General features: G+C 43.0%; 1 protein-coding gene across 1 annotated transcript in view; it reads left to right on the forward strand.

The window, feature by feature from the left end:
• The window catches only part of HSPBAP1 (HSPB1 associated protein 1), a gene marked incomplete at both ends in the record, with an annotated part of 28,815 nt that extends 10,039 nt beyond the window's left edge, over nucleotides 1–18,776 (forward strand). The window contains 11 exon segments of the mRNA XM_079538839.1: nucleotides 2,332–2,516; nucleotides 5,914–6,050; nucleotides 6,973–7,051; nucleotides 7,055–7,065; nucleotides 9,137–9,308; nucleotides 14,834–14,917; nucleotides 15,209–15,223; nucleotides 15,226–15,270; nucleotides 15,274–15,312; nucleotides 17,916–18,026; nucleotides 18,225–18,776. Coding sequence (XP_079394965.1) covers nucleotides 2,332–2,516; nucleotides 5,914–6,050; nucleotides 6,973–7,051; nucleotides 7,055–7,065; nucleotides 9,137–9,308; nucleotides 14,834–14,917; nucleotides 15,209–15,223; nucleotides 15,226–15,270; nucleotides 15,274–15,312; nucleotides 17,916–18,026; nucleotides 18,225–18,776 — 1,430 coding nt within the window.
• Between the last annotated feature and the right edge of the window lie 9,029 nt (nucleotides 18,777–27,805).

Below are 27,805 nucleotides of genomic sequence, written 5' to 3' on the forward strand. Positions count from 1 at the left end.
ACAGCAGCTGTGAATAGATATTTGGTTCTCTTCTAAGCTTAAAGAAACAGAGGAGACATTCCACTTTCATTTTTACTAGAGCTTTAGGATATTTTCTAAGGCTATTACCTTTTCTCTACATTTTCCTTGATGTACTCTGCAGATAGTATCTCTGAGTAGAAAACAACTTGACATCTGTCAGGTCTAGACCTTAACTCAGGAGGAGCTGCTGTTCCTTCCCTCCTTCAAGCCTACAGATATTGTAGTCACAGAATCACAGGATGGTTTGTATTGGAAGGAACCATAAAAACCACCTCATTCCAACCCCACACGTTCCAGTGCCTCACCACCCTCATAGTGAAGAATTTCTTCTTTATATCTAATCTAAATCTACCTTCTTTCACTTTAAAGCTTTGTCCTTTCCCTCTCCAACTTTCTTATAGGCCTCTTTTTATATACTGGAAGGCCACAATGCGTTCTCCCCAGAGCCCCAACTCCCTAAGCCTGTCTTCATAGGAGAGGTGCTCCAACCCTCTAATCATCCTTGTGGCACTCCTCTGGACCTGCTCCAACAGCTCTGTATCCTTCTTGTGCTGGGAGCCCCAAGCCTGAGCACAGTCCTCCTGATGGGATCTTTCAGAGGCAGACTAGAGGGCGAATATTTATTTTTCCATAAGCACCCACACCTCAGTATCAAACTAGCTATAAATTAAATGAAGAATGTTGCCTTGAAAAGACTGTATCCTGGAAGATGGTATTGCCATTCACAGTTGGATTTTTTGAAATAAAGCTCAGAGTGAAATACATTGGAAGCTAGAAAGAGCATATTTCTTGCTTTTAAAATACTTGCTCCTGAGTTATCTAGGAAAATAGGCAGTGTCTTGAGCACTCTTTGTTCTCATCAAAATAATACAGGTATTGAGCCACCTTCAATAGTGCTTGTATCTTTTATCTAATTTTTCCATCAGAACATCTTTTAGTGAAATGATGTGCATTGCATTAATGACTCGATATCAGGAGACAGCATTGAACTGCAACATGGAGACAGAATCAGATACAGGGTTTTTTGGTTACTGCAGGCGATTTGTGTGTCTTGTATGCAGTTCCTAGGTTAGGGAGCCCTTATACTGCAGAGACCCAGGTGACGTAATGCTGAATAGTGGGGCTTATCTGGCATGTTTTAGTTAATGAATTTGATAGCAAGGGGAAGGAAAACTGCTACCTAGGCTACTACAATGGAAAATGACAGAATGATGGTGATAAGGGTTTGCAAAAGCTGTTTTCCCACCCAAAAGGAATAAGAACAAATGTATGAGACTGCATGGGAATGGCTGTGATAACAAAATGAGAGCAGTAAAGAACTAAGAGCTGCTGCTGCTGCGTGACAGTGAAAGGATCCCATTTTTGAACAGCTCTATGCCAGTTACACAAGGTTAAACTGCAGCTCTGTCATTGTCATTCACATAGACTGCAGTAATTTTTATCCTCCATAGTGGTTATAGTACAGTAATTTGGGAGCTTTTTAAAATGTTGGATAAGTCTCTTTGAAGCTGGCACAATTAGCAGCTGTGGGAAATGAAGATCTCAGATAACCAGAAGGAAAGCCTGCTGTGATGGAGGTTATCTTGTAGGTCTTCCAAGTGACCTGACCATGAGCTGGAAGGCTGTATCAGGCAGTGTGACCAAAGCACAATGGAGCAAAATACTGCCAGTAATGCTGTTCTTTTGTCTGGCAAGGAACACCACATGACCATTTCTTCTGTTCCAAATGAAAAATAGATACACACAGCATTTTAAACGGATCACTGACATGCATGTGGCTCCATACTTTGCTTCCTATGCATTGATGTGTTGAGTTAGTCATGCTTTACCTGGGAAAGGTAAAAATGAACAAGTCCAGCTACAAAAATCCATGGAGACAAAAGAAGGGGTACAGTATGCACTGCAATCTGCACTTGTGTATGCATTTACAGCTCACATTTGAGAACAGAAACCATGTAAAGGATGGAGTCTAAGATGTTTAGGAGTTGTGGATGTATTATTGAGTTCCTATGCTTAATGGTGCCTTGCACATGAGCAGCAGTAACTATTGGTGTGCTTTTACCTCACAGCAAGTTCAAGATAACAGTTTAAGTGAACTTCTCTGGTTCACTTGAACCTTAATGAAAAACCAATAATCTCAGAGCTAATTATCAGTTAGATGATGAGAACCATTTTATTGACCAGAGTCAAGCTACCTATTCCTGCTTTGTATTTCATGTTACATTTACCCAGGGCCAACAGAGAAACTACTTATTATTTTGACTAGTTTTGCATTCATTACAATGTTTGGTTTTTCTTTTGTCATTCTAGTACCCCAGTTTGAAACCAGCTGTAGCTATGTGAAGGCTACTCTTGAAGAGTTTTTGGCTTGGAGTAGTGGACAGCCTTCTTGTCTCTCTGGACCATTCAGTTGTTTCAAGCACTCCAAATATTGGGCTTACGCTGACTACAAATACATTGCTAGGATATTTGAAGACAAGGAGGAAGTTTTCCAGGTAAAGCATTCATATTAGCTCCTACTACCTTTTATCACTGCAAATTATCTAGCATAGCTTCTGAAATTTCTGCTGCAATTCCCTTTGACTATTTAAATAGTAAAGCTATTGGCTTTCAGGCTAGTACCACGAGGCTACCAGCCAAAATTCTGTGTCTCCCTGTAAGCTTGAGACCAATACCAGATCTAACAAAACCAGCTGTTGGATTGGCACCACTCCTCATTTAGCCCTCCACAGTTCTGTGACTGGAGGGAGGACTTCCAGAGCAGGCTCAGAGAGCACTGAGTCACATGCGTGGGTGGCGTCTTGATAGTTGGACTAGATGATCTTAGATCTTCCAACCTTAATAATTCTATGATAATCTATACTTGTTTCCAAATGCAGGTATTAGGACACCTTGCTGGTGTATTTTCTTTCACTTTTTCAGTGGCTATCTGCTATTTCAATGTATTGGCTCATCTACATTCTCTCTACTACTGCTTACAAGAGGGCAAAATTAAGAATAGCTATAAAAATGGTGTATTTTATCAAAAGATATGAAGAAAGAATAGTAATTGAAGCCTTATTCATTTCTACACTTTCAGTCATGAAGATGGAATCATAATTTTCAGCAAATATTGTATCACTGGGATGGTGGGGAGTGCAAATTGATAAGCTCTTTCAATTAATTATTTCCTCAGAAAGCATTTCCAATGCTTCTTATATGTATTTTATTCTTTTATACCAGCAAAACGGGTACTTCTCAGTGCTCAATCTTTTTTTCCACACTGTCTCATCTCCCTTTATTATGTGGTTGGACCACAATGTTTGGGGGAGCACCTTGCCTTTTTCCTACCTTTCCTGAATCATGAGGAACACATAACTGATACCAGATCTTATTCTCCAAGATTATTCTGAAGCTTCAGGGATGTTTCAGGATTCTCCAAATTTGAGTCTCAAATTTGCCTGTGGTTCTTCCTTGGCCTTCACTTTCTGCCTGGATAGACAGCATTTTGCTGTGTTTTATGGCACAAAGCTCTGAGGATACCTGCAGCTCAGAAGACATGGACAGCCTGCTGCTTCATTTGGTCAATGAACCCACACTAGAAGGAAACAACTCTTTCCTCCTTCCTTCTTCCCCTTAAAGTACAAAATCAAGTCTCCAAGAATTGCATTTCTGTGTAGGTATCACACCACAACCTCATCACCTGACCTATAGCAAGCAACAGATTGCACTGTTCTTTTAGAATTAACAGATGTAATGGTTATGCCATGGATTTTTTTAAAAGCAGAATCTGGTAAGGAAAAAAATCGATGGTGTTAGGCAAGCAAATATGGTGTGTGTCATCTGCCAATTTCCTAGGCATGGGAGTGAAATACATCAGTCAGTTCCAGACTCATGGATTTTGAAACACCGCTACAAAATTTATACCAGCCAGAAGAAGTCTTTGTAGAAATTCTCTTCCACTCTTGTGTGAATCTGATGATAACCCCTTTCTTCATTTTAGATTTTATTTAGATTTACGTAAGGTGACTTGAAGGGGAAAAGAAGGCCAAATGTGCTGTTATTTATAGTGATTAATAGGGCCATTTAGAAGTTGTTTGAAATTTAGATTGCGCTGTTTATCATTTACAGTTGTGTGGGCTAAGGTAATGATTCCATTATTCTAATCTATGAGCAGTATCTAGCATCTTACATTTTTTGTTCAGTTGATATTTCATTACAGAGTTTGAGATATAAATCAGAAGCGAGATATATGCACGAAGCTTAAATAGAAATGAGACCTTTTAAAGTGACATACGGGCACAGATTAACTTCATTATAAGCAGCAAATGAAATAAATATAATTCACAAGTAATGTGCCATCTGTTACGGTTGGAACACCTTTTAGCACATTTCTTCTGGCTGTGGCTTTTTATTGTAGGAAAGGAGCCTACTGTGACGAGATTTCAGAAATCCTACCAGTTCCTTTTCAGCTCGTTGGTTAAAAACTATTTTACCCATAATGGCTTCAACTGTTTACTACAGCTGAGGCGTTTTCAGAAAGTTCTTTTAAGTCAAATATTGATTACGTGCGCTTTCTTTCCACTTAAATTGTAACAAAATACAAAAGCTATTTAGGTGTGAGATTAAAGCGTAGAGACAGTATTACGCTTAACTTTATCACTGAAATACTTGTATTGGATTTTAAATTTTACGGCTGCTGAAATCTATAGGAGCAACTTTTTCTGTTTGATTTTTTGCCGCTTTTGACAAATGTTTATGTTAGACTTCTGCATTTTTTTTCAAACGATGTCTTTGAAATCAATAGCTCTCAAATTCAAGATCTTGAGCAACACCTAATTTTTGGGAAGGCTATCACTCGTTTTCCTAATACGGAGTCACAGTGAAGTTACCATTATAGTCATGTCTAGTTGTAGATTTCCTCACCCATAGATCTTAATGAAGGATGGTCATCCACCTGTCTGCAATCACCTGGCCTACATACTTAAATTAGGAGGCCGGACTCCTATTTTCTGTTTAGAGATAGTGGGAAAAGAGTGGCTTCTCCAAGCAGTGACAGAGTGTGCTTGACAGGAGCAAGAACCAAGCTTGAAGTGGGTTCCTAAAATTAGGTGGGATGAGTGATCCCGAATGTGCTTTTCTGAAACAGAACAAGTATCACTATCTTCCTTTTCAAGATGGAAAACCTAAAGCTCAGAGATGAAGTGATTTGCCTGAGACCAGGAAGCCCGGAAGTAAATCTGCTTTACATTCACCACCTCCACAGCTACAAAGGCAAAAGAAGAATGCATCTATTAAATGCTAAAGAACTTAAAAATAGTTTGCCACTGGGGCGCTGATAGGATAAAGTCTGTGTTTCCAAAATGCATGGAGAAAGCTGATGCAGGAGCAGAGAGGCAGAGAACTGGTGTGCTGTCGGGATTATGAAGTTGTATTGGAAAAGGGATGGAGGTTTTTCCTTCCTTTCTTCCTATTTCTAAGTGCCATATACAAGGATTTTTCAAACAGCAGTTCTGAGCCTAGGTGGATGGTTAATGCAGAGAATAGGAAAAGAAACGTGTTTGAAAATAAGGTAGAGAAACCATGTGTGGCCACAGAGTAGGTAGGCAGTCCTGTAGAACAAACAGGTAACTCGAGTTATGAAAGGCTGGGATGAGAAATGGAGACAAAGATTTGGGAGGCTGCACAGGGGGGAAAAAAAAAAAAAAAGAACATCAGTGGATGTGTCCTGGAGAGGAGGATTTTGAAGGAAGGGGCACAGGCTGTGCATGCTGGAACCCCTACTGAGGAGCAACAACTGAAGCTGTCAGAGGGGAACTGAGAGGTGGAGGGAGAGCACAGGAGACTGAGAGAACTGAGAAGAGGATGTGGACCTGTGTAAAGCTTACATAATTATCCTTTTCATTGCTGCAGGATGTAAGGTGGTCTGACTTTGGTTTTCCTGGAAGAAGTGGAAAAGAGAGCACGCTGTGGGTTGGTTCAGAAGGAGCAAACACTCCCTGCCACTTGGACTCGTATGGCTGCAATTTAGTGCTGCAGATACAAGGAAGGTAACAAATAGATGCACGTAGAGCAAATACCAGAAGTAAAGAAAGATTATGCTATGAAGCTAACTTTTTACTCGAGTATTAATTTTAGAACCTGATCATTTTAATTTTCTGAGCTCTAAGTAACTGAAAAGCATCAGAACTATTTTGTAGGAAGTGGCAGAATTTAGGGGTTTGGAGTTTGACTGGGGTGTGAAGGTAAGATATATTTTCTTCAGTTAGATGAAATTCCATCCCAGTCTGTATGTTACCCAATACTGAACATTTTAATCTTCCTAGTAGTTATGAATTCAGGAAACTGGAATCAGGAGATAAAGAGTTAGAAAGCCCAGAAACAAAATGGAAATAAACTGCTTTAGACTTTACAACATTTCTGTGTGCAAGAGCTTCTAACAGGCTGCTACAGTTAATTTGAAGGGGGAACATCAGGATGGGAGCAGCCAGCAGTAAGCAAAGTTAAAAGGGACATGTAAGGCTCCAAACTCATTATGGGGACATGTGGCTTTGTTTCTATTTCTTTCTGCCTGTTTGCCCACTGTCTTTTTTATTCAGTGTTTTTTCTGCTGTCCTTGCATATTGTCCTCACGTCTTTTTTTCAATCCATTATTACTGGAGTAATTCTATAGTAACAAAGTCGCATGCATTTTTTAGGTGTGATTTAGTTTATGGTGGAAGGAAAAAATTGCCAATGGAAATTTAATGTGATCAATTGCCCTGACATGTTTTATAAAACAATTAAGTCACAGCTGCCATGTGATTAAGGTGCAGGACCAGCAGGCAGGCATCCTGCCTTCTTTTCTGGGCGCTGGCACTGACTGGCATTAAGGCCTGAGGCAAATGAATGTGTCATCGTCTTATCTGTAAGCAGAGTAATTCTCTTTAGCTCTCAAACCAGCTTTCACTCATGCCTGTAAAGAACCCTCAGGTCCTTGGCTGAATGTGCAGCAGAGACACTCTGGAAGCCCCTCGGCACTGCTCTTACTGCTGCAGCCAGTCCCCAGGACTGATTGTGGCATCAGTCAGTGTTATGCGTTGAAGTCCAGACACTGAGATGTATATAGGAGCCAGAATTCTCAATGAAAACAGTGATATTTACATGCCAAAATACATCCTAAGGATCAACATAAATACTGGGTGTACTATAGCAATCTAGACCCAGTACCTGCCCTGCCCTTTGATCTCTACCTTCAGGTGGTGAACTCCAGCCAGAGTTCTAGCATCACACTGCAACTTTGCCTTCCTCACCGGGGTGCTCCCACCCCTTCCTTATTCTTTTCAGGGACAGGAGAATCCCTGCAGCATTTGCATGGCCTGAAAAGACAAAGTTGTTTTCCTCTTCATGGCAAAGCCTATAAATAGATGGCAAACTTCAACAAGCGTGTGAATCCCACACTTCTCCAGAGCAGAAAGAATCACTTTTGAGACTCACAAACAAGACAGGATTTGTAACAGAAAATAAGCTTATGCTGAACTTAAATAGATTTGCCTTTGCAAGAAAGCCAGGGACCACTCCTTAGCCCTTTGTTGCTATCTTGAATTTCCTCCTTGCATCCCTTGGGCTTCTTAATTTGTTGCTTCACGATATTGCTTTTTCATGAGCCTGCAGGATTAACCCATGAGCCTCCCAGTCTCCTTCTGCCCCTTTGAAGGATCTAGCAGGGCTTAGGTTTCAGATGAATTAGTGTGTGTTTGCATCCAGCAAACCAAGAAATGTCAGCAGCTCATGGCACTCCATTTGTGCCAACCTCTGCAGTTCTGGCTACCGTTCTGTTCCCCTCTCCTCGTGCCATTTGACTGCCTTTCTCCCATTTTCAGACAGTGACTTAGAACTGACAGTTCTAAGTATGCAAAGAGCAGAAATGAGCACCATGGAAAGGGACAAAAAGAAAAGATCTAGCCAGTGTTTGAAACAAAGGAGAGCTGTGCACATTGTCCAGATGTGCTGCAAAGTCTTTTTTTCCATTGCTTAGTGCAAGCATCACTGTTGCACTGAATTGTCTGGCACTTTTAAACACAGTAAATTTTCCCTTCATGTATTTCTTTCTGGTTATATCAACCAACTGAGGTACAACCACCTAAAATTCCTTTTGCTAAATAACATGGAGCTGCTAAGACATTTATTTTATAGTACTCATAAAACTGGCACCACCAGTTCTGGCATATCTTTTTTTCTTCTCTGATCTGGTCTATATAAATGACACGGAGATGTCATTCTGGCTCCTGGAGATGAGGAGATCTGTCTCTGCTCTACTTGGCTCTGTGCTGCAGTGTGTTGATCAGCTTCTTTGGGTGCACAGAAGACCACGTGGAAGACAAGTGCAAGTGTGAGCAGAACGACCTGTCCTGCTTGACCTGGCCATTTGGTCATGGTAGGGAGGTCTTAACCCCTATCCAACAAAAGCCATGCTTTCAGCATGTGGTACTGATAATACACACACACACAAAAACCCAGTAAATGAATATTTGAGATGCTGAGACCTATGGCTGTTTCTAGTTTTATTTTTGCCATTGCCACATCTGTGACATAGGGAGCATCAAGGAGAGTTTTACTATGAATGATGGTTTTATGACTGTAGCCAAGTAAGGACTGTACAAGCTGACAAGAAACAGGACAACACATCCATACTCCTTTACTGCTGCCATTGTAAACAGCAGTGCTCTCCTTTTACAACAAACTTGGCGACAGCAGCTATTCATTCAGTGAATGAAGGTATGTTGTCTCTAATGAAATTATTTTTCCTGATTTGTAAGGCAATATTTAATGCTCTCTGAGCACCTGTAAACGCTGCCTGTTGCTCTTTAGAAGGGAATAAGCAGGAACCAGATGGGAGAGCTTTTTTGTAAATTTTATCCGCTTTCAAAAATAATTGGTGAGAAGCTGTAAATCTTTTCAGTTGAAAAATTAAAAAGTGAAATACTTCAGAAACACTTTTAGTGGAGAGCCTATAAGCACTGCCTGTGTTCTCGCTGCGTAGGAGATTCACACAACAAGGCAGATTTATGTTTTATTGAAAACCTTGCTACTGCCCTTAGTTCTTTGCTGTAACTGACAGGCACTGAATACATTTCCATCTTCTTTCTGTTTTCAGGAAAAGATGGCACCTCTTCCCACCTGGTGACACCAGCTTCCTTTATCCCACCAGGATCCCTTATGAGGAATCCAGCGTATTCAGCAAAGTCAACGTTGCCAACCCTGATCTGAAACGCTTTCCTGAGTTTAGGAACACAACAGCCCATGTGGTCACACTCAGTCCAGGACAGGTACCATTCCCGTATGGACTCTAATTACTTTAAAAATCCTAGTAAATGATTGAACTGACTAACTAAAGGCTGGGAAATCTCAGATTCCCTCCCCCTCCATTCTGTGCTCAGCTTTGATATGCAGTTCTCTCAGCATGGCAAGTTTCTTTGCTCACAGCAACTTTACAGGGGTTTTTGTGCAAAACCCACAAACATTTGGAGAGTTAGTTCAGTAGACTGCCCTATTCCATTACAATTCTTACAATCACCTTCAATTTGTTGTAAATTTTTTCTTCAGCGATACTCTAACCCATCTACTCTGAAATCAATACATTGCATAAAATTTTTCTGATTAATGAGCATTGAGAGCCAGCTAGGGAACTTTTATTTGATAGCTGAGAATAACCTTCACCAGGGAACACTGGCCCAACTTGTTGCTTTAATAGTAGGAGCATTATAATGATGATACTTGCATTTAAAGCACACACCATCCAGAGGTTTTATGATGCTTTACAGGGATGTGAGGGTATTACTAACCCTGTTTTACTGAAAAGGTTCAGTTAAAGTGCCTGACTTTGAGTCACACGCAGTCAGCAATGTGAGAGAAGGACTTGTAATTCCTAGTCTCACACTGTAGCTGTCCTCCTTCATTTAATGAGCATGGTCTGTATTTAGAGTGAATTACCCTTTTCTTTTGTTCAGCAGTACACATCCTTGTAAAGCACTCCAGTGCATCCCAAACAACCAAGCTTTTCGAAAGGAATTTTGCAGTCTGCATTGCTCCTAGCATCTTTTCTCTGTACTCCTGCCAGATGTTGTCATCTCTTCTGACTCACCAGCTCAACTCCTTGTGTGAGCATTCCCTCACCCCTAGCTGGCAAACCCAGCTGCCTTCAGCACTTGGAAGAATGGATAACTTTGACCTGACAAACACTGCTGTGGCAAACAGGATAGCTGTTCCAGTGAGAGGACACTGTCTATTGCCTGGTAACAATATGCTCTGCTGCTGGTACAGCTGCAAGTGGAAGGAAATCTATGACAAACTTGCACTGTTTGCACTGCAACTTTTAGTCATGCTCCTGAAGCAGAATGATTATTGTTGCCATCTGCACTTTGTTAAAGTAATAGTATTTGATTATTTAAAGCACAAAGGATGCATTTTTACTGTTAATAAAACCACCACATCCATTCAGCATTGCCTTATCCATGATCCTCAATGTTATTTCAATATAAAATTTCCTTTAGAATGATCAAGTATGGTAGTGAACCTTTAGTGTGATCTTAATTAGGCTTAAAGGAATCAAAAATAAAACTTGCTAGGAAAGAAGATCTCGAGCCAGCCCAGTAATACAGGTTCTCTGTATTGCCACGAAGGAGGAGATGCTGTTTGGGTTTCTGGGGAGCAGTGAGGTATCACCATCATCCATTCTGACAGTGCCTTTTGGGTGGTGCTGTGACCTCATCCAGCAGCTTATGGCACAGCTGGCTGGGAACTGCTGCTGTTCAGTGGGAAGGATTGACCTAGAAGAACTCCTTTGTTAAGGAGTGAGAGGATCCAAAATAATCGCAATCTTGATACAAGCTTTGCAATTGGTTTCACGTAAATAAAGTTGCTTTAAAATTTGTGCTTTATTATTTATCAGCTTCATTTTGTGGTAGTTTATAGCATCTCCACTCCTTCCCAGACAGTATGCAGAATATTTTGGATTAGATGCTGTAACAACGTAGGCTTGAAAAAAAAATATAGACAAAGGTGTTCTTAGCTGTTCAGGAGAGCAGCTCCATGTAGGGGGATTGCAGCTTTGAATGCCGAAAACTTCATGTGTCTAACGCCACCTTCTGGTCGTTTTTTGCTATAAGCCATTTTTCTGCACCCATTTAAGACTTAAAAGCAGAATTCCTTTGTATAGCATTGTACCAGTGCACAACGCATACTTCGACTGCCTCCTTTGTGCCTTCTCACTACTTCCACTGTACCATTCAGCTCATGAGTTTTAGTCAGCCATGACTTTAGGTTTTATAAGGGTTCATTCTCTTCCCGCCCAGTGGCTGGGGATGAACTTCCATAGTGGTATTAATGCTACTTCTGGTGGTACATTACAAATTATTCTCAATACAAATGATGATAGTATTTAGATAATCTATTTAAATAGGCAGTGAGCAGGTCTGGAGTGGCAGCTGTACATGACCATATCTACGAAGTTACAAGCTCAAGTGCACTATAGGGGCTTCTTGGAAACATCTGGACACAGTCACCTATCCTTGCAAGCACAGAGACTGGATTAAATCGTACTTAGACTAATGAGTTCTCCCCAAAGCATTGCTGTTTTAATCGATAAATTCCACAATAGCTGTAGGCTGCAGAAACCACCAGCTAGGTTTGGATCCACAGCTACAGCCATCACTAAGTTCCAACAAACAGCAGCACAGTTTCTCTTACTGTGCTCCTGCTGCAGCCTCACACCAGGGGATCCTGCCCAGCAGCCAGAGTGCACAGCAGTGCCAGCACACCTCTGCCTTCCCATCAGTCCCAGGCAAGCACAAATCTTCGTGAGGTCCTATGCATTTTGTGGTGGTTGTGCTTCATTGCCACGTTTGCAAATGGTCTGCGATTTCCTTCTTTCCCCCTCCCTCATCTTTTTCCTCCCATCACGCACACACACTTTGATGCTCCCTTTTCTTTGGCATTTACCCAAATATCTTTTTCTAATGAGCAGGAATTTTTTGGTATAATATTTCACTTCAGGGATGCGCTCCTTTTTTTTGAAGCAATTCCACCTTTGCCCTACCTTTGCACTGTATCAAGTTAATCACATCCATTGAGAATTTAAACCTGTTCTGTTCTCTGTGCTGTACAAGTCTGCAGCATTGCTGCACTTACTCTCTCAACTGCTCTTTTGATTTTTTTCCCTCCTCTTAGAGTCTAGAATTTCATTTTTACCTTTTCTGATATTTCTGTCCCACTTTAGCCTCATGCTATATTTGCCTATTGCTAGCCTAAATATTAGAATTATCTGATTGGTTGCTATTTAGATTGGTATCTTCCCAACCCACAGAGCTCAATGCACTCCGCAGAAAGCAGACAAATGCTAGATTCTCTCTGAGCTTGGGATGACTCTGTTTTGCTTTTGCACCTTTCATTTTCCCCTGGGCAATGCTCACCGCATTTTTTTTTTTTTTTAAATATATTTCCTATTTCAGTGTGGTTGGAAATGTAGTTAAATCTCTGCCCTATATTCATAAATATGGAAGTCTGCTTGTTTTGTTGGCAAATGGATATTTGATGGATTGTTTGTTAGTGGTTCCCCCCCACCAATCAAGCTAGAAGAATCCCACTCTGCTTCTCTCTGCTGGGTTATTGTTCTGTCTTTGCTAGTTCAGCTGCTCCTCACAGCTGTATTTTTGCTTTTAATCACTTTTTCCATTTCTTCATCTTCCTTAAAACGCTAGCCTCTTTGCATTTTGATAATCTCAATTCTCTTGTTGCCGTAAATCTTGCAAGGAAGGAGCCAGTTGTTTGAAATCAGCACTTACTATAGAAACTGCACCACCTTGTAACGTACAGCAACGTCTTCCAGGCTTCATCATTACAACCTGTCATTCGGATGGCACCTAGACTCTTTAACAGTGGGTGTAGTGTAAGAATCCCTATTAAAGAGATGAGTCCTGGTTTTTTGTCCGATTCTGCAGTCAGAACGTGGGCAAACACTTGCTAACACAATCCAATTGCAGCTAATGCAACTCCACTCTTGATTGAAGGTGTAGGTTTGTGTGTGATAAAAGCTGAACTACTCTGAAACTTGTTCTGTGTAAAATAAAAATCATGGTTTCGCTTTAGTCTGCATAGGGTTTCATACTCTCTTGGATGCATCATCCTGAGGGATGTGGTTAGTAGGCATGGTGGTGATGGGTTGATGGTTGGACTTTGTGATCTTAGCAGTCTTTCCCAACTTTAATAATTCTGTAAGAATTAATCAGACTGATATTTGTTGAATAACAGCCTTCCATAATCCTATCTGCAACACATTTTTGAATCCTGAGCTCCATACTCGTGTATAGTTTTGGGGTTTTTTTGAGTGCAAACAATGCCTGCCAGCGTGTGTATTTTCTGCTAGTCACCCTTTCAGCTCTGACTTCTTAGTGCCTCTTTGGGTAGGCTGCCTTTGCAGTACTCACCTCCGTAGCTAAATCCTGCTTTGGTAGAGGGGACATCTCCCAGCAGACAAAGTGTTGCAGCTAACCAGGTATCAACAGTAAGCAGTGTGATGCATTGGTTTGTTAATTCAGACATAGCTAATTGCTTTTGATGCTTGCAACCACATCTCTAATTAAGCAAAGCATTTCATTTGTTCTACAGCAGGCCTGGACCTCGCCACCAGTGACACGATTGATTTTCCCTTTTCTCTCAATTCCTTCCTTCCCCATTTTATATGCTATACTGGATTAAAATACAATTTACAAACAGTTTTGACCTTCAGATAGTCTGTGCTTTTATTTTTTTTTTTCCTGCTTGACTGGAATTGAAACCTGTGGAGAATATTTCTGCCAGTGGCCCACAACCATCCTCTAAACATTTACAGGACTGGGGCCACAGGCACTGTTCCCTTCACAGGCATTTTGTCATTAGCCATGTTTTGGTGTAATAAAGCATGGGCTCCTTAGCTAGCAGAGCATTCTTTTCAGTAATTTGTGTCTAGCAAGAAAAAAATTGGCTGTGATTCAGATACAGATCATTGCTTCAGTTTCCCCATTCTCAAGTATTTTTATCCATCTTTGACCATTTTCTTTCCCTGTCAAAAAACATCTTTTATGCTTTTCTTGATAGCTCTATGTTAATCTAATGTTCAGCAATTTGAAATGCTTGTACTATATCATCAAAACAACATTAATGTCTTTGTACCATAAAAGCCATGGGTAAGAATCAATTTTATGTCACAGCTATCATCCTGATATAGCTGTAAAGCTCTGATCTAAACTAGATTGTCATGATTTCTGGGACACTCTCCTTAAAAGTCTATCTACTGAAGGCGACAAGTTTAATACAGGTAATTATTTACTGGAATTGGAGCTGCACGTTGTTAATCACCTAGATTAGCTTTAGGATACCTACTTTCAGGGGAAGCCAGCTGGCAGCCCTTCTAAAGGAAGCGGGAAGCTTCTCTGTTGGAGAGTCTACAAAGGAATACTTGCTTGGCTGAGGCTTCCCCCAAAATCCTGCTCCACAGCTATACCAGCTGCTATCCCTAGTACAGCTGGACTTCATTTATCTAGAGCAGTGAAAAAGTTACTGCCCTGCTTCACATGGGAAGATTTTGAACAAGAGACAGTTCAAAGTCATGCCCACTTCTTATGTGAAAGTAATGACAGTAGTGGAGGGGGCATTTAAGTCTTGGAGAAGGGCTGTCTAGAAGAAATAACGATCACCTCCCACCCCCTAACTCTATTCCTTGCCTCATTCTGCCTCTACATACCACACCACCTTGATTAAAACCCCTGAGCTTTCTTCATCCTTCTTCTAGTACCTAACACACTGTCTCTGATTCCAGGTCCTGCTTGTTCCCAGACACTGGTGGCACTATGTGGAATCCATAGACCCCATCACTGTCAGCATAAACTCCTGGATTGAACTGGTATTTTCCCTTTTAAAAAAAAAAAAACAATCACAGTGCTGCAGCATTTCTATGCATGCATATGTTATAAGAAGTCAGAAAGCTGGCAAACAATCCTGTCCCAGATCTCATGACCTCATGAGACAATTTGAGTTATTTCAACATGCTATGTTACAATTACATTGCTTCTTTTGTCCTCAGGGATGCCAGAAAACTTTGCAGACTTGCATATTCTACTGACATCAATTGTCAGCCTCCACTAAATACAGTGGTGCTTTGCCAGTGGCAAATCTAAGTCGAGTATTTTTCTAGAGAAAGAAGGGAGAAATAGATCTCTAATACAAACAGGGATAAGAATGATCTGGACAGAGAAATGATGCTACCTAAGCTGTGTTTCAGCTGTATGGGATCTTCAGGTATCAACATCAAAGCATTTTGTCCCTTGCCTGTCTGGTTCAGCATGGCAGGCTTTGCTGTATTCAGTGCTGGTGAGGGAAAAGCCTTTGTGGATAGAGCTTTTCCAGAAGAGCCTTCCAAAGTCACAGACCTGAAGCCCCAGTTCAGTAGAAGATATATGCAACCTCAATCAGGCAAAGAGTTAAACACATGTTAAACTTCTCATGGCTGATTTCTCATGGACTAACCAGCATGGTGAAAAATACAGGATGACAAACACCAGCTTCACCTCAAGCACATGCTTACATGCAAAACTAATTCAGAATTTAAATTAGATCCATGCAATAGAAAGAGGATGGCAGAGGACGTCTGAATTTTCATTCCTGATAGTTTTGATTTGCCTAGAGTTGGATTTTTTCATGTATTTAATTAGTTTTCTTTTCCCTAGGCTCCAATTTTTTCTCACTCATGTCACCTAGTATGTATGGGATGGCTCCAGGGATACCACCTCAAAGCTACAGCAGGTTTTCTGATTCAAATTGCTCCATCATTAATCCTAGTTTAATATTGAAAAAGGCCCTTTGAAATGGCTTGTGAAAGCCACCTCACTAAAATGCTGTTTGCATTTTTTGCACTATTATTAGACTGAAAATCTTGAGGGAGGTGAAAACATTCGTTCAGCTGCTGTTCAAAGAATATAGTTCTCATGCCACCTTCAAACCAAGCCTTTGCAAAGCAGAGGCAAACTTGGGCGTTTTCCTCACAGAGAAATTTTCCAGATGAGACTGTGTACTTAGGAAGGACAGCAGGCCCATAGCCTAACTGAGCTCGTACAGTCAGACTGTAATCTAGCGCCAGAGAAAGCACCAACACTATTCCTGCACAACCATTTAAGCCTGCCTTAAACTTGGCAGCTTTGAAAGTAATTTAAAAGAACTGGCTGTGCACCCTATGCTCAGAAAGACCATGATGTCAGCACACACTTGTGCCCTAAGCTGTGCCTCACAAACAGTCTAAACTTCATGACCTTTCTGGTCATAAAAGTCTTGCTGAGATCCTGTTGGTGACAACAAGAGCTGTGTGTAGATGACATCATGAGCAGAGGAGTGTTGGATTTTGCTCATGAGTAACCTCTACCTCTCCCCCAAGAGGATGATATGAGAAGCAACCAAACAGTTGCAACCTAGGTGAAAGGTTCTTACAGGTGCTGTGCCTGCAGACGATGGTAGTGCCGTAAGGTGTTGGGTAATCTACCTATAGCCAATTCTGACATGGATGCTGAGAGACAACATTGAGAATGTTTTCATTACCAAATCAAGCAGTTCTTGCTTGCAGCTGTTACCAGCTGCTTTCATACTGACAGATGTGAATCATGCCAACATTTACAGTCCTAGCGAGACCATTAATTATATTGGCAGGTCTTTAGAGGAGAACTTTAACTTGTTTTCAGCTGGATGTGAGCTGTTCAAAGCACTCCATGCTTCCTAACATGCTCTAATGCAATCAGTACAGCCCTGTTATCCATGAGACCAGAATAAATCCCAAGAGTGCAACACCATAAGTAACTTTCACATGTAGATTTAAAAAAAATAAAAATAAAAATCAATGTTTTGGGGACTTGTTATGTAAAACCATTAATAAATAAAGCATCCTCAGCTACCCCAAATTCTACTCAGGGGTCCCCAGATGAATTACTGCCTTCAACACTCATAGCAGCAAGACACTTGGATTGCTTGACATGTTCCCTGAAGCCACAATTAGGCAGTGCAGAGTTGTCTGTTGACTAGGTTACATCTTTCTTCCAAAAACCTGTATGCCTAAGCATCTCAACAAAACCAAATTTATGTATCCACTCCTAGACATCTGTCACTGAAGTCACTGAACTAAATCTTGTTCAGTCTTACCTCCTTTCACATACAACAACAACAACACAGCTAAGTGTGAAAGTAAAAAGAGATCTTATTTCTGCCATCCTAACTGGTACCCAGCTGCCCAGTGGGATGATGGAGAAAGTGAAGGTCTGAAACAAAATGCTAGCTACTGACCTGATTTTTAGTTTGAGCAGTTATAGGGAATATGTTTTTCCTTCTGCTAATGTTTGAAGCTACAGCAGTATATTAACTTCTATCACGTGACACAGCATTTTGTTAAGTCTGAGCCTCGCTTTTGCTCATCTGCAGACACAGATGGTTGCTGCCTTTTCCTTTAAGTTCTTAAATTAGACTTCATGTGTAGATATATAAAATTTGCTATATACTTTCATGGTCCTTCTAGTCCTAAGAAGGCCTATAAATGCATATATTAAATGTTAACTTTGCATTGTGATTTCAAGCACCAGATTCAATAAATAGAACACTAATACAGAAAAAGAATTATATACACACTGAAATTCCCCCCCCCAGTCTTTATCTGCAGAAGTAGCCACACCAAAGCCTGTGCTGCTACACGAGAGCTGTATGCATGAATATGAATCTCAGAAACCTGCAGCCTTTCAGCTACCTTACATACACAATCATGGCTTTCAGACTAAGGTCATCCATTTGGTTTCTCCCACCATCTTCCAGCATCCCGTAGAGATCCAAGTGCTGACCTGTCTGCAACACTTTCTATTCTCCCGAGGCAGGATGCAGATCATGAAGCCCGCGTAGAAGAAGCAATAACTAGAACACTGGTATGTGCCCTAAAATCAGCAGAGAGTTCCAGTGATGGAGATCCCTGGCTAAATCCCACTGAGGTAAGCGCTCTCCTGCTCTCTTATAACAAACAGAGCATAGAATTACTGACATTTTGCTTAACTCTGCATTTCTGCTGCCTGAAAGAATTTGAAATTCCTTCCTCTTGTGTAGGGATAACAATCCACAGAAGGTAATTGTGCAACACTGAACTGAAACATTCCCCCTTTTAACTGAGTGCATTTTGGGTTTTTTCTTAGGTTGAGGCAACATCCCATGAAATCAATCTTCAGTACCTGAATCAAGCAGTGTCTGCATATTTCAAGTGTCAGAAGGCAAACGTGTCAGAGCAGGCACATCCCAGCAGCACTGGAGCAGAGCAAGAGACAAGAGCCTCACGCAAGAGGAGGAAAAGGCAAGTTAGCTGGGAGCCAGAGGACTGCCAATTACTAAACAATGAGTTCAGCTCTTCAACATTTAAAACAGAAAAGTTACAGAAAATACCTTTTGGGCCTCATCTCATTCAAGTTTTACCGCAGTCTCAAGAAACTAGCTCTGCGGGTGCAGTTGCAAGTGACAATAGAGATCTTCACCATGAAAATGAAGGAGGACATTTTGGAAAATTACACCGCACCAGGAAGCTATTGGTAATGAGTAATGACTGCAGAACGCCTGCAAATCAAATGGATTCAGACAATAGTCCCAATGTCTCGCAGGCAGCCCTTTCCACCAATGATTTGCTGGACTGCCTGCTTAATCCACATGTCATCAGGTTAGTGGCTCAGCTGCTCTTGGAGAGAGCAAGAGTTTAATGCCAGAGCACTTCATTTTTGAAATAAAGAAATCAAATTTCAACCTTGTTCTGTGTCCTTAATAATAGAGTGTTTTATTTTTATTTCAAATACTTTTTAAAGATACAAACACAGGTATTTGGTTAAGTGTGAGAATGAAGCTTGAGCTGAAAGAATAACTGGTTCATAAGGGATAGAGAAAGAAAAGTGTGAGTAATCAGAGTTCCTCACTGTTGTAGAAGGAATATACACAGTTGTAATTCCATCATGTTGCATGGACTTCAATACTTTATACACCTCCAAGCATCTGCGCATCTTAAAAAAACAAACACCATGCTTTTCGTGTCTTCTGTTAACATGCCAAATAGTCCCAGTGGGGTTGCATCACCACAACACTACCAAAATTTAAGAAGCAGTTCTATTGATACAGTTCATGCTTGCACACTGGCATTGCTGGGGCAAAAGGATTCAAAATAGGCTAGAAAACGTCTTGGTCACATCTGCTGCCTTTAGTGGCTCACCAGGCTCATAGGGACCAGGCTGTCAAGTAAGGCAGCACCATTTAGTTACATTGGCAAGTCTCAAAGGAGACATGCATCAATGACACCCCACTTCAGACCCATCATTGCACTTGTTTCTTTCTGACTGACCACAAGAACAGGGCCCAGAGATCACTGCTGCTGCTGGGACCATTTGCACTGGGGAATAGGGCAACAAACATTGTTTCAATTCACTGAGCAAAAGTAATCTTGCAGTGAAATAGGCAGTGAAATGGATATATGTGTGAGAGGAAAAGCAGGAAGAAGAAAGAAGAGGAGAGCAGCACCACCTTTCCTATACCTGAGATATAGATATAAGCTTCCTTAGCTTAACTCCCCTACAGCATACCCCCAGTATCTACACTGAATGTTTTCTCCCTTGGCATTCAGAATGACACTCTTGTGAAGGCTAAAGGCTCACACAACATTTCAAAGGTCTCTGCAGGACTCACCCCACAGGCAGAGGCTCCATTACCCATATAGAGGACCTGCCTAGGGGAGGCTGTTAAAACAAGGCTGAATTGCACGCATTCAGAGACATCGTTCACTGCTCTGAACAAATACCCTCTGTCTGGGGAGAGCTGCATTTTATGCCTGTCCAGGTGCAGCCCATGATTTAAGAGCCAGACTGTGGCCAGAAACCATTAGCAAAGGGGACAGGGAGAAGAGAGCAAGGCTGTTTATGATGCGAGGCAAAAGCACCAGAAGGACTTCATGTCTCAGAGGCATAATATAAAATCACACTCATATACTCAGCACACAGAGGTAGAAAGAGAAATGACCACAAATTTAGCAAGTCACGTATGGCAAATGGCCCACAGGCCAATAAGAGAAATTTATAGCTCTGACCAGTTTCACAGGATACTGAATACCATGATTTCTGACTCCATTTCTAAATTCATGGCCACTCTGTGGAGAAGCTTGGACAAGTTTCTACATATTCATAGTGTTAGAAATAAATGATTTCTGACCTCTTCATTGACAGCCCAGCTCAACAGAGAGCAGGAAACTCACCTCTCCAGCAGCTGCAAGGAAACTGCTTTGCTCTGCAGTCACCAAGAAAACTTCCTCCCTGGAAAGTATTCCCTCCTCTCTGTCAGCAATGGGTATAGCAACAGCTGAGCAGGGGGTGGCCTAAAGCCATCACTGGGATGGTTACAGAAGTGATACACTCCTAGTCTCTGCTACAGTGCAAAATTGGCACCACATGGCTGAACATGGAGGCTAGAGCCATGCTGCAGCCCAGGGGCCTGGCCAAGCACTGCATGGGGCCTGTGTGGTCAACCCTCCCATATGCAGGCTGCCCCACTGCCCAATGGAGACCCCTCCCCCAACATTCCCATTTCTCAGCACTCCGCTCTGGCTCCCTTCACTCCACAGAGCAGCTCAATTGCAGAGCTGTGATATATGTTACAGTACAGCATTAGCCATAAATTGACACTTTCACTGATAACAAACTTAGCACCCTGATGGGCAGAGTAAGTTGTTCTGCACTGCCAACTGCCCTTTAAAAGTAAAAGAAGCACTTCAAATCAGTACCTTCACCTGCCAGTAAGCTCCTTGCTGCATTTGTCTGCCACGAGCATAAATGGCTCAGGTGTGTGATATGGGAGCACTCCTTCGGTGAACACTCCTGACTGGTTGATGAGGAAAACTATTGCAAAAGGGTTTTACCACCCAGTTCAGTTGAACTTGGGAAGAAAAGGAAACCAGTGCTGTGTTCCTCCATGTTCTTTTCTATTCTCACATCCATTTCAGCTGTGCCGGGCTCTGTAGCACTGCTTACCTATCTAGAGAGGCAGCATGCTAGAAAACAAGCTGCTCACTCCCTGTTCAGCATATGGGTTGGAGTTCCTCAGTGAAATCCAGTGCTGCGCATGTGGAGTGTGAACTTCGCTCCTTCCAGAGCTCTGCGGAAATTGCCCCAGCAACAAGCTTCGATCCTGTGCAATGACCCATGCAAACCACTTCACGAAGGTCTGAAGCAGACACTGCAAGTACCAAGAACTTTTAAACCCAATTTCCAAGCAGAGGAGGTAGGCCCATAACTATGATGAAGGTCACAAAGGTGGCTTGCAAAAAGGGTTTCTCTCTCCCTGGGGGCTGTTCAATTCACACAGAGCCATCTCTGCCTCATCAGCCCCAGCTCTGAATTGCTGCAGCACCCAGAGGGTTACATTTCTTCCCTGATTCCTTCCCCCAGCACTGCCATGCCCCGTCCTCCTGGCCCATGCAGGACACCTGGCAGCAAACCTCACCTTTCCCACTTAACCAGCACTGGGGCACAGCACATGAATCCATTCCAATTAGCAGCAGCCCCAACAAAGCAAGCTAGAAAACCACCATTAAAATGAAAAATGATGTTGTATAAACAGAAGGCAGAACAAGCAGGGCCATAACACAACTCATTGCCATTCCCAGACAAATGACCCCATAACTTACACAGACCTCAATGCAACAAGCAAGCTCTAGCCTGGTTCCCTCAGGAAGACAATGCATCACCTCTATCCTATCCTGAATTTGCTCAGAGCTTTGGATTTTTCATCCAGAGAGCTTAGGGTTGTTCCTAACAATGCTTTTTACCTTCTGCTGTGAAGCAACTGCTCATTGAAATGGGGTTTAATTCCTTGTTTTCTATGGCACTGACTGGAAACTGAAGCCTCACAAGCACTCTGAGAAGAAGCACCATGCCACAGTCTGTTAAAATCAAACCCGTCCCAGTTGTCATAGCAGAGAAAGGAGGAGATGACCAAGCAGGTCCCTCACACTTTTGCCTCATTGAGGAGTCAACACAAAAAGCAAAGTAGTAGTATTTGCGCATTTTTGGGATGTACTTTGAACAATAAATCCTGTCACGCATAGTGAAGTCAAAAACATCTCACATCTGCCAAAAAGCAATCAGGACCAATTAATGAAGATGTAATTTCCCCAGCTGCTGCTGTTAACATAACTCACAGCATTCCCAGTACCAGGGATACAATTAATCCAGTTAGCACCAGCACACAGAGCTGCCTATGCCCACAGGGTCAGGGCTGGTCCTCACCCTTCTGTAAGAGCTGCTGGGGATCTCCGGGCACCAGCCAGAACCTCTGCTATAGGGAGCACTGCAGCCCCAACCCTGCACAGGCACATACATGAGTTGTGCAAGGGCACAGCAAAGATAAAACAACCCATCCCACGTGCTTTTTGCAGCCCCTCTTCCCGATTCACACCACACACAACAACTACCTCCACAGATACTTGAAGCGCAGCAACTCACCGTTAGCAGCAAGACAAGATGGGTGCAGTCACAGTAGGGCTTCTGGCAGGTCCCAAGCACGGTCTTTGCAGGGAGCAGGCAGGGCTAAGGGGATAGCACCATGCAGCTCACCCACAGCACCAAGGGAACAAAGCACAACACCCCCAACACAGAGCTGCTCTCCAGGGCTGAGTTTAAATAAGGCCCGTGGGTGGGTGTAGGCCCAGGTGAGGCCATTAAGGCCTGAGGGGCTCCTCCCGCAGTGCTGCAGCAGGTGGGAGCCATCAGTGCAATGAGATGCTGCAGGTGCTGGCTGAAGACAAAGGGGAGAACCCATACAGAGTCTCTTGCAGCCCCAGCTGCGACTGAGTGTTGAGGCAGGATCACAGCCAGGGGCCCAAGGGGTGGCCTGAGGGGGGTTTCTGGGTTGTTTTAGTCATTGCCCCCAGTAGAGTCTCTTAGAAGCTTAGAAAAGTCGTGGCCAATGGGGAGCTGATTTCTCTGGGGACTCCTGGGGCACAGAGAGTTTCACCCAGCTCATACTCCATAGGCAGGGACCACCAGCACTTGAAACATTTAACTCAAATCACTTGAAAATATTGGGCTTAAAAATGTGGATAAGCCACTGGGTCAGAAAAGCAAGATGTGCTAATGGAGGTACAGACCCCTCCAAGCCTGTCCGTAGTTTAGCAATTACCCGATACAGTCACACAGGTGAGATTGCTCACGTTAATTAAAGCATCTGAGCTCCTGCTGCAATAGTGGACTTTAGCTGTGGAATTGTACAGCAATAGTTGAACAGCCACCGCTTTGATGCAATTAAGAAAGAAGCAGGGAATTGATGAGTGCTTCCAGAGAGAGCTGGGACCTGCTGCTGGCTCCCTGAGCAGCCACGGGGGAAAGTGGACACCGTGTTTCTGTGTTACTCCTAATGCATCTCTTGTGCCCCTGGAAACGCCCGTAGCTTCGCCATCCTCACCTTGTGGCATTCATCCCTCTGTCTTCCTCCCTGGTTTTGCTCAAGGGATGTGATTTGCTGCCCAAGCATGGGGCCATGGTGCTGCACCCCAAAAGGTGCCAGGTGCTCTCCATTCCTGCTCTGCACAGCACAAATAATAGCACGCACAGCACACACTGAGGTGCCTCCTTGAACAGCTTTCCTTTTTCTTCTCATGCCACAGCAAGTCTTTTATTCTCACAGCTACAGAAAATCAATGCCTCTTTTCAGTTAAAAGTCCTGGCTTGAAACTTTCGGTGCCTTGAATCATCCTCCTGTGACCAAAAGGCCATCAGAGCCTTCCCAGTGCAGGGAGGCAGCAGACAGCACTCAGCCCTGTGCCAAGCACCCCAATTCTGTCCCCACCAAGCCTTATCCCAGCTTCAACCAGGTGCACCTTTACATGGAAATGGGCATATTTCCCATCAGCTGGGAGAGAAGCAGAAAGCTGGAGGTGTGAGTGGCCCTTCAGTCCTCAGGAGCTGGTTCTAACAATTGCAAGAGCAATGCTGATCATTTTCACTGATGAAAATGCAGTCTTCTAAATGGTTTCTCAAACAATTAATAGAGAAGTCAAATAACCCGAATGAATGATAACGTTTTAAAGTAATTATTTGCTGCAAATGAACACAAATGATTTCAATATATAACACATTAGCTGCAGCAGCTGGGAAATCCATCATGATTCGAGGTGTGCTCAGTGCTGGGGACCTGCCTCAAGTCTTTCTGCAGCCATAAATTCTCATTTTCTTCCCTCTAATATAAATGCTGTGAGGATTTTCCTTCCAAGCTCACGGCAAGCTTTTCCTTTTGTCACTCCTCTGCTCTCCTTTGCTTTCTGCTGTCTCAATGGAGGAAAGCACTGTGCAGGATGCAGACTGGCTGTGAGGCTCAGCTGCCCTAAAGCCTTTTCCTTTGCTGGAGAAGCAGTTTGGGCACTTTGATGGGGAGGTGCAGTGGGGACACCTCTCCAAGCTCCAGCTGAAGAAAATCCAGCCTCTCCTGCATTGCAGGGACCTCCAATCACATCGCCAAGCAGGGACCAAACTTCGAATCAATCATGGGGACAGATATTTTGTAGGCATAATGCAGTCTTGTCCACTTGATTTGATCACAGACTGATTATATTACACTCCCTCACACCTCTCTATTTGGATAGAAGGAGCACACTTCCCAGCTTTTATTTTCATCCTTCCAGGCAGCCAATACCGGGTAATACAATCAGCAGTGACAGAAAGTTTGTTTAGATTAATGAATGAGAGAGAAAAGTTCTGGGGGAAGGAGAGAATGAAACAGCAGGGTTATAGGATGCTGGTGATAACCTGGGATGACTGGGGCTAATTGTGCCAATTCTTGTCACCCACAATTTCCCACGCTAACCTGGAGGGCTGGAGATGTCTCAGCTGCTCATGGTGTTGGTTTTGCCACTTCCTCTGCCAGCCAAGTTTAAGGTCCTTCCCACATCTGAGGACATCATGGACAGCAAGTGATGATGAGGATGGGAAAAAGCTTTATCCATGCTGTGGCCTGCCCATGCTCATCCCAGAACAGGCAGGGTCCCAGAGTGCTCTGCCAAACTGAAACATCTGGAACAACCCAAAACACCAGCTACTGGGGGAAGTCCTTATCCTTTTCTTATTTATTCCTAAGAGCTGAATTTTTAGTCCAAGGAGCCCTGTGGTAGTCTCAGAGAAGACCCTATGAAACCTGCTCCATGGAGAACAGAAGTTCAGAAATAATGGGAAGCTTTTATCCATAGCAAAATCTTTGCCATAAAACTTCATAAAGTGCATTTCTTCTACAGTGGGTCCCCGGGGGCCTAAAAAATAAATATCTGAGGATTCATGCAGTAGTAAAAGTCGATAAAAGTCTTTGAAGCAAATGGGCTATTGAGGAATTAGGTGTGGGAATGAATGGATGGATTCCTCTACAAATCTCTTCATAGAGGTGCTGTGACATAATGAAGACACAGTAGGTGCATTAGGAAAAAAACCCACTTTAATAACGGCCGTACCTTACGGCTTTTCCTAAAGAGGCGGTTTGCCGGATGGGAAATCCTCTCCATGGCTTTCAGTGGGTGAAGAGATGGAAGGAGTCAACGAGACCCAGACCACGAGGTGGTGCCAGGAGGATGCAGGATGCACCCGGGGCTGCTGCCCGCGGCCCTGTGTCTGTACCCACGCATGGTGTCCCTGGGTGTCACCCATGTCCCCGGTGCTGCAGCACCACAGATGGACATCGCTCTCGGCTTTCATTATCATCAGTTTCAGTTTTTCCAAGGAAATGCCAGGCCTCTATAAACCCCCTCTGCTGACTGCAGAGCTCTGGGAAGAGTTTTGGCTGAGCAAGCGTTTCTATTGCAAATCTAAATATTTATGCTACAGCTGTGTAAACAGTCAAAACTCAAAGGTTTTTTATTTTTAACGTCCCTGATTTCCAGCAAGGGATTGGGATGGATGTAATGTGTGGAGTTGGGCATCTTCCTCTGTCACTTACTGCATGTTGGTGCCAATCAGTCTCCTCTCTGAAGGAGTTTCGCTATAATGATTTGTATGGCAAATCCAGATGGAGAGGAACCAGATGATTGTTACTTTATGTCGTGTTGTCTATCTGGACACCAAACGTCCATCTGCTTGAGTACAGCAGCTCAAAAATACACCACATTAAAAAGTAAAAATAAAGCAGGCTGTCTTTAAAACGTGGTGTTAGCAGGGAGAGAAGTGATTCCCTGCATGCTGCAGAAGGACACGTCAGCAACCTCAGCACGGCCCCATGGCCTCAGCTCACCAAGATGTGATGCACGGGCTGTGCATGTCTTTGCTCCCCAAGGCTGCGAGAAAGCCAGTGGCAGTGGGATGCTGCAAACACACAAGCATGATGTTCAATGGGAACAGCACAAATAAAGTGGTGGACATTCAGTGACCCCTCAAGGAGCAAAGGCGCTGCCACACCAGCAGCACAGCTCTCCAAAAGCCTGCTCTAAGGAGACACAGCACTCCACTTCCCTGGAGAAAATCAATGCTTGTTTACGTTACTATCCTCCAATCCCTGTTTTAAAGTAATTCATGGCATAGCCAATGCTATTAATTTTATTAAAATGTTATTAGTGGGCAGATATTATTCTGCTCCATTGATCTTAAGTTGATGCAATTACCAGTTGGGAATTGAGCACCATATGTCTGGAAGTTTCAGCTCTGTTTGTAACCTGAAGCTGTACAGCACAACTGCACCCAGGCAGACGCTGGTGATGGAAATTGGGGAGCTGCTGATTTCCAGGTGGATCCAAAACAAGTGAGGAACTGCCCACATTTTATAACTTAAACCCCTTTAAAGGGGAGGCATTGCTATTAAGCCTGGATCTGAGCTATACATCAATGGAGAAATGTACTCAGGTATTCACCTCAAGTCTCCTAGGTTCTGTAGTCCATAGAAAGCTCATCATTGTGGATTACTGGCTAACTCAAGCACCTGCTGCTATGAGCAGGGAGTTTCTACAGATACAGCTTCTTCTCTCTGCACAGAAAAGGCACCAGTCATCAGGAAAGGATCACGTCCAGCTATTTTGCTCTGCATGCAGAGGACAAATCTCACTTAGAGGCTTCAGGTCACATCTTAAAGCTATATTCACAGGGAAAAATTGGGTTTGTTCAGTCAAAACCAGACACTCAAATAACGGAATAGAATGGAGAAAAGAGATATTTCCTGTGCTATGGTCTTGTAGTGTTAAATGAAGGATGGATGAATGGATGGATGGATGGATGGATGGATGGATGGATGGATGGATGGATGGATGGATGGATGGATGGAGATAGTGAAGAATAAACAGAGGAGATAAGAGCCAACCCACCAGCATGCAGCAGTCTCACAGATGACAGACAAAGCTGATGATAGACACTGGATTTGAAGGAGGACCAAGATACCTGCTGAAGGCTTTGGCAATGGAAACAGGAGGAAATCAGCCACCAAGAGGACTGGCTCTTTGCAGCACATAGTACTGGAGAGGGATACCAGGGAGATGTCAGTGCCAGCAGTTTGCTCCTGTTCTGGAGGAGATGCTGGTGTTGGTGATTTTGGAGCTCAGACAGCTGCTGGTTCCTGCTGATGGCTTGTTCTCCAGAGAGAGCAACTGATTTATGGGCCCGACTGCACTCAGCTAAAATGCTTGTTCATTATGAGCCATCAGCCTCGCCTCCCATGCAAAACAAATAAACAAAGAAAAGAAATTACATGCTCTTCTCCACAACCAAGACATTTTGTGGCAGCATAAAGCCCTGCA

Source organism: Tetrao urogallus (assembly GCF_951394365.1).
Source record: "Tetrao urogallus genome assembly, chromosome: 8".
NCBI lineage: Eukaryota > Metazoa > Chordata > Aves > Galliformes > Phasianidae > Tetrao > Tetrao urogallus.